The sequence below is a fragment of the Lactuca saligna genome, chromosome 8 (genome assembly GCF_052625555.1).
Source record: "Lactuca saligna cultivar CGN05327 chromosome 8, ASM5262555v1, whole genome shotgun sequence".
NCBI classification, from domain to species: domain Eukaryota; kingdom Viridiplantae; phylum Streptophyta; class Magnoliopsida; order Asterales; family Asteraceae; genus Lactuca; species Lactuca saligna.
Window position 1 is genome coordinate 197,463,013 of NC_136424.1, and position 7,544 is coordinate 197,470,556.

General features: G+C 35.6%; 1 protein-coding gene across 1 annotated transcript; it reads right to left on the reverse strand.

The window, feature by feature from the left end:
* Window positions 1-938: 938 nt before the first annotated feature.
* On the reverse strand, window positions 939-1,926 carry LOC145010417 (uncharacterized). Its single transcript, XM_078968960.1, has 3 exons — window positions 1,778-1,926; window positions 1,313-1,665; window positions 939-1,228 (listed from the first exon to the last, which is right to left on the reverse strand). Exons 1-3 carry the CDS (start codon window positions 1,924-1,926, stop codon window positions 939-941), a joined length of 792 nt encoding a protein of 263 aa, XP_078825086.1.
* Window positions 1,927-7,544: the final 5,618 nt, after the last annotated feature.

Consider the following 7,544-nt stretch of genomic DNA (forward strand, 5'->3'; position numbering starts at 1 on the left):
GGGAGTGGCCTTTGCCTCCAACTCGCCAAGAGATGCCATCAGCCCGCCAGACCACCCCTTTAGCTTTGCTACAAGACTCGTCATGGTAAGTTTGCTACCTTATTAGCGAGAAGAAAGATAAATTGCATAAGAAAAGAACGATCCTGATTGACTGGCTATTTTCCTTTTGTGTGTTTATTTTTTCATTGTTTTTTAAATCAAAAGACTTGATTGGCTCTTTTTCATGTGATATTTTTCTTAAGTTTTTTTTTTCTAAAATCCAAGTGTATATGAAGCTTAGGTGGTAGGGAAAATATGATTCGTCAAGCCTCCCTATAGCCTAAGAGTGTAAGGTGTGTACAACTAGATGTAACACAATTTTTGTGCCACATCACATGTCACATCATCAATGGTGTTATAACACCAAGTGGGAAAATGGGTAACATGTTGTATCTTGTTATGACACCAACTTTATGTTTTCCATTTTATAATTTATTTTTTATTTATTTCGATTTTTTTTTAAATTGAGACAAATATTTTTTAAATATAAATAATAAACAAAACATAATGTTTAAAAATTATAAAAAAAAAAATTAAAAATTTAAGATTAAAATTAACATAAAGACTAAATTACACATACTATCCAAAAAAAAATAATAAAATAAAATAAAATAACATCCAAATTCAAAAAAATAAAAATAAAAATAAAAAAATACAACGCTATTTATTGTTACCATAAAAGATATAATCCGCTAAGTCCTCTCAAAGTTGTCTGTGTTTATTTGTATCCTGAATGTCAACAACGCGATGCAAATAATCTGATGTTCCTAGTTGAAACTGAACGTGTCTGGGCCCTGTTGGGATATAATGTGCAATATTTCTCCCTTTATCTTCTACTATCATTTTATTAATTAGATACATGCATACATGATATATCGTAGAGTTTCTAAATCCAATGGTCATGCTGCATGTTCGACTATATGCCACTTCGCCTTCAGCACTCCAAAAGCACGTTCCACATCCTTACGTGCTCCTTCTTGTCTTCTCTTAAAAAATTTGTCTCGTTCTTCAACCGGGTAGCGGAATGCCTTCACGAATGTGGAATACTGAAGATATATTCCATTTGTAAGGTAATACCCGTATTTGTATTCGTTTCCATTTACCGTGAAAGGAGCATCCGAGGATTTTCCATTCAAAAGATCGTCGAATATAGGCGACTGATCAAGAACATTGACTTCGTTGTTGGAACCTGCAACCCCAAAAAATGCATGCTAAATCCATAAATCTTGAGAAGCGACAAACTCTAACACCAACGAAGGTGATCCGTGGTAACCACTTGCGTATTGCCCTTTCCATGCTACCGGACAATTTTTCCATTTCCAGTGTTTGCAATCAATGCTTCCTATCATTCTGGGAAACCCATGGTGTTCTTCATGCGCCGCATACAATTCTTGCAAATCATCCAACGAAGGTTTCCGCAAATACACGTCTCCAAAAGTTTCAACAACACCCCTTGACAATGTATACAAACTCTCTCTTGCGGTTCTTTCGGACATTCTCATATAGTCGTCTATGGTGTCGGGTGACTCACCCATAGCCATCAAATGAATGGCTGCAGCACATTTCTGCAATGTTGTAAACTCTCGTCTACCTTTAGCATCATATCTTAATTGAAAAAATTTGTACCTAAACATAAATAAACTACAGTTTAAAAATATATTGCATATGTTGTAAAATTAAAGAAACATGTAGTACATTTTTATTTATTTTGTATAAAAGTATAGTAAAGAAGTGATACCGGCTTTCCAAGGCGTTGGCGATTCGTAAGAACACATCCCTACTTAAACGAAATCTTCTTTTGAAGTTCTTCGCCCCGTATACACAATTATCCGCAAAGTAATCGCGATATAGATGTTCGTGTCCTTCCTCGCGATTTCTGTTTAACATCGCACGTCTTGTTAGTAGTGGGGTTGGGATTGGTTATAGCAGGTCGGTAGTGTAATAATGATACATCATCCTAAAGAAAATATCGTCATCTGAATCATCGGAAGAGTCGAAAGGATCCATATTTTTTTGAAGATAATTGATAATATGTAGAGAGGAGAAGAGAAAATGTGTGAAATTTTTTATAAAATGGTAGGTATTTATAGGGTATAAATGGTTTTTTTAATAGTTAATTTTTTTTATAACCATTTCATTTTAAACGTTTAAATTTCGTCGTTGCATCCTGTCGCCTTGGCCACGAGATCCACCCTCGACGAGCAAAAACAAATAGGGGGGTGTTCTTCGTGTCATAACGCCGTTGAGGGGTGCCACCTCACTCCCCGTTGCTTCTTGTTGGACCCGTATCGGATAGTCTAAGAGAGAGCATTAATGGGCAAGTCCAAATTGAAGACTGCAAATTGCAAGCATTTTTTTTAGACTAGACAGTGATGATATGTACGTTATGTTGCATAACAACTTTTTACAGGTAAATTAAGCATAATATCATGTTACGAAATGGTAGTCTGCCTTGACATATTTGAAATCATTAATTTTTTTTTTTTAGTTTTAAACAATTATTAATTTTTAACCACTATTAATTTTTTTAAAGCACAAAGATAATAATATTAAAATACTGGACTTACAATGTAAATTCCATAAAAATTAACTTTGTTTAACATAAAACTAAACTTAAAACATAACTTAATATTAGACTTAAAATATAAATGACTTAAACCTAAACTTAATAAATAACGGCAAACATTCTTATCTCAATTAAAATTTTGCAAGATCCGCTTTCGCTTTTCCACGATACGACGAGCCAACTCGGACAACTTACTATCATCTTGCACGAAGAGTTTTAGTGTTTTAGTTTTTTTGTTAGATTTCACCCCTCTACAAAATTTTGTTGATTTTGGGTTCATACATTTAAAGATCATCATTTATAGCATCAACATAACTAGATGAAGTAACACCTTTAAGCTTATTTTTTGCATTATCGCATCATATAGGACTATGTGGCACTTCTTATGGGTCTATGTTGTTGAGATCAAACTGACATGGTCATCGGAAGATTAGTTATGGTATGTCTCGACCAATTTTTTTTTTTTTTTTTTTTTTTTTTTTTTTTTTTAAATTGCACCCGTAAAATTGTCCTCCGATTTAAGACAAAACCATTTTCGTTTTTTTGTGCATACCGGTTTGCAGATTGCGGATGATATTCATATAAATGACATTGAACTCCATGAATTTTTTGTTAGCCATCCTCCATTTAAATTTGCGCATATTAGTGATACGTTTTCCCATCCGATTATAAAAACTATTTCAAACTCTTATTTTGAAGTTTTGCCATCTTGGTTATGTCACACCCCCAAACCAAGAATGGCGGAAACGTTCGGGGGTAGAGGACTTCATGTAGAGTATCACACCAATGAGTATAATAGTATTCAAAGTAAATACAACCAACACAAACATAATTAAAAACGTTACCTCAAAGCACATGGTTACATGATTCACATCAATTACATTATGATACAAAATGAACTGTTTGACGATTTATCGTCCCATCCTCAAAACATTGTTGATTTCATGTTTTCACTGAATTCCTGAGAATACAAGTAGTTTTGAAAAGTGTCAACACAAAGGTTGGTGAGTTCATATGAGATTTCGTTAGAAAAGTAAACCGTTTTCCTTGTAAAAGCGTTAGAATATGTATCCAGAAAATCCGATATTTTCTTTAAAATCTGTGCAATGTAGTCTTATGACCGAAGACCAAAATGTATAAGTAACCTTTCTTACTAATAGAAAATGTTATGTGTTTAAATGGACATGGACGCGTTTGAATTAAATGAAATTTTCGTATGTTCTCATGTTTGTTAATACTTTATGTATATGTAGTCCTAAATCCGAGGGCCGAGAAATAACAAGTATTGACCATACTTAAAGGTATAAATGTGGTTTCAAATGATGTGTAGTCATAACTACTAAAACCAAAAGTGTACGGTAATATCTGTACTCATTGAGATAAAAAGGTGATTTTAAATCGACATAAAACCCATTTAGGTTTTATAAATAAAATCCCGTAAACTTTATAGATTGTTATATCCCTATATGAGTCGCTATAATCATACTATGACTATGTGAACCTGCCACGACGTTTCTCAGGCGTCGCGAAAACTGAAATGACATTTGTCACCCGTAGACCTGCAGGTCCCACTGTAGCTAGCAGCAAGGTGTGGGGTGTCAAACCCAATATAGATCTATATACAAGTATCACGTTCTCCCTCCAGGAGATTCTGATTATAACTACCAGGAATTATATCCCGCACTCGGACGTACGGGGAGAGAATTTCTCACAATATAGGTTAACAAGTTTACGTGAAATGTGTGTGAATGTAGATCTTTTCTGTATGAACGTACCCTTTTTGTACGAGTGTGTTGTGTGATGTATCATAAACTATACCTATTATAGTTTATCTAAAACGTTTGTAATATGTAAGAACTCTTTTATGGAAATGCATTAATGTTATGAATCCATTAAACTATACTTTTTATAGTTTATTATACGTGTTCTAAAATGAATGTATAATATTTATTATGAATGACTTAGTTTCAGTTCATGATGATAAACTAACAAAGAAACACATTCAATAATTAGAACTTATGATTATACACTTTGCTCAACATAATACAAAGTGTTATGATATTTATATGTTGTTGGCTAACTTTAGCCATTCTACATTGTTTTGGAAAAATCATAGAAAAATCATACGAAGTCGAAAACTAGATCCGTAAATTCTGGGAGTTCAAAAAATGTGTCTAGTTTACTCATAATTTTTATCACGATTTTTAATGACCACCAACTTGGGTGAATAAGTCCAAAATCACACACTGGTCCAGATTGTTGTTTGAAATGATAAGCAGTTTTGTAAAAATCACCATAAATTGTAGAAAAATCGTATGAAGATGTGCAAGTAGTCATTTTAAAGCCAAGAACTTGAGGTATTTGCACCTTATACAGTTTTGAAAACAAAAATGTTTAAGTTGCCCAAACCAGTCTGTGAATGGAGTTGAACTTTTTTGATGAAGACTGTTAGAAAAACTTAGTTATGTTCTTGGTGTTTTAACTTGTATTCCCCCCCTAAAAACTTGAGAAAACATGAAAATGTAGGGGTATGAACTCACCTTGAGTGATTTCAGTAGATAAGTGTTGAAGAAGAGAAGTGTTCAACCCAAGAACAATTGAAGAATCACTTGAAGATTCGAAGCTCTAACACAATTATGATGGAGTTTGTGTAAGATATCCATTATTTGAGTGGAAATAAGTGAGATATTCATAAGGATAATGAATTATACTTACTAAGAGTGGAAGAAAACTTGAAAATCAGTCTTGAATCTCGAATTTGGTGGAGAAAAAGTTTCAGAGAAAAGTGGTGTTTGATACTTAGTGAAATGAGAGCAAATAAGAGAAATGAGGAGAGAAGATGAATGTCCAGCTCTCAAAAAATGTGGGAAAGAGTGATAATTGAGTGGAAAGGACATTGATATGACCTAGGTAAGGTGGGGAGGTGTGGCTGGTCATAGAGTGGGTGTGAGAGTGGTTGCTTGTGTCATAAGGTAAAGCAAAGTCAACACTCCACCTCTTTGTACTTTACCCACTAGCTTTTATTATTTAAATAAAGATTTTCATGAAAATATGATTAAATTGTGAATATTTAGGGTTTATTATGTTAAAATATGATTTTGGGTGAAAATCCCGCGTTAATATCATTAAAAACGGGCCTTAAACGCAAAACTACGCGAAAACCGGGAGAAAATGGGTTTCCAGCGAGACCTCTCGGTCCTAGGCCGAGGTTCGGTCCTTGCTATGGACGAATCCGGAATGAAGCGAAACAGAGGGAAACGAAGGGGGGCGAGGAAGCGAGAGGAGGTGAGGAAGCGAAGGGAGGCTCGGTCCGACGATAAGAGGCGAAGGTGGTCAGACCCGAAATGAGCCGAATGAACAGTAGCCTTCGAGTTCGGTTCCTCCTGGGCTCGGGTTCGGTTCCTCTTGGGCGAGGTTCGACCCTGAGAGGACCTTCGGGTTCGGGTCTCCTAGATTCGGTCCTCTTGGTTTCGGTTCTTAGCAGGTTCGGTCCTTATAGGGACCTTCGGTTCTAAGAGGTTTCGCCTCTTATAAGAGGGTTTCGGGTCCTTAAGCCTATTTTACTCGTTTTTACCCCGTTTTAAGCCGTTTTTGACCCGGTTAAGGGTCGGAATGACCCAAATGACTTTAAAAAGTTACGGAAACTTTTGAGAGAGATTTGGGAGAGATTTCACATACTTGGAGAGATTTCTCATACAAAGAGATATTTGGGAGAGATTTCACATACTTGGAGAGATTTCTCATACAAAGAGATATTTGGGAGAGATTTGACATTATTAGAGAGATTTGGGAGAGATTTGACATTCTTAGGGAGATTTGGGAGAGATTTCACATACTTGGAGAGATTTCTCATACAAAGAGATATTTGGGAGAGATTTCACATACTTGGAGAGATTTCCCACACAAAGAGATATTAGGGAGAGATTTGACATTATTAGAGAGATTTGGGAGAGATTTGACATTCTTAGAGAGATTTGGGAGAGATTCTTGATAAGAAGAGATAGAGTGAAAACGATTGAGAGAGGTTTCATGTGTGGCATTTGTGAGTGTCCGGCTTCGCAATGCAAGGTTCGTAAACCCTGTTAAGCCTTGTTTAAGGATCTTAAACACTCCCAATGAGTATGCAACATTGTTTTATCGGTTTGGCTCGCCACGTACTACAGTTTTAGGTTAAGGAGATCTAGATGTTCACACTTTTTGCTTTATGATCTCTCATTAGAATAGAGAGTTGTGTAGAAGTTTCATAATGTAAATTCTAGTACCCACGGGTAAATTGAGTCAAACGGTTTGACTTGTTGACTTTAGTTGACTTTGAGTTGACCGAAAATTGACGGTTATCACAGGTTAACACCTTAGAGTTTTGTCATCCGATTACAAAGTTTTTCCTCTCGTCGAATCTTCCAATTTGTCAAGCCATGTTTTAGCTAACACCTTCTCTTCTATGGTGGACAAACTTTGGCTTTAGGCTATTCCTTTACCTTTTTACTATGGCATGCACTCCTTTTCCGGTTCCGCCTGTGGAATGGGCTCATCATTAGAAGAATCGATATCTTCATCGAGTAGGTGTTGTGGTTGGGTTTGGAAATTTTCTTCGAAAGCAAATTGGGTTTCGAAAACCGTCTTAAACAGGGTTAAAGGCGGGTTCGGTTTAGGTGGTGTTTTGGGGTTGGAAAGTAGTTTCAGTTTGGAATATGTTTTGTTGTTGGAAGTATTGTTGTGGAATTGGTATGTATTAAGGATATTGATACATATTTGGAGCCATGACCGCTAAATGGTAATTTGCGAGATAATGGAGAGATTAATCGAACGAGGGTCTATAAGGTATCGGTGATGTAGGGTTTAATGGAAGACTTTCTGATGTAGGATTTAATGAGGGATTTAGTGTAGACATGTTGTCAGATTATGAAGAATTTTTTTTCTTCTTAGGGTTGTGGTTTGT

Bases quoted from the DNA above. Each gene is read 5' to 3' on its own strand.
- LOC145010417 (XM_078968960.1), bottom strand. From the start codon at position 1,926: ATGTTAAACAGAAATCGCGAGGAAGGACACGAACATCTATATCGCGAT. The intron at 1,666-1,777 runs GTATCACTTCTT...ATTTATGTTTAG, and splicing joins GCCAACGCCTTGGAAAGCCG to GTACAAATTTTTTCAATTAA. The intron at 1,229-1,312 runs GTTACCACGGAT...TTGGGGTTGCAG, and splicing joins GAAAGGGCAATACGCAAGTG to GTTCCAACAACGAAGTCAAT.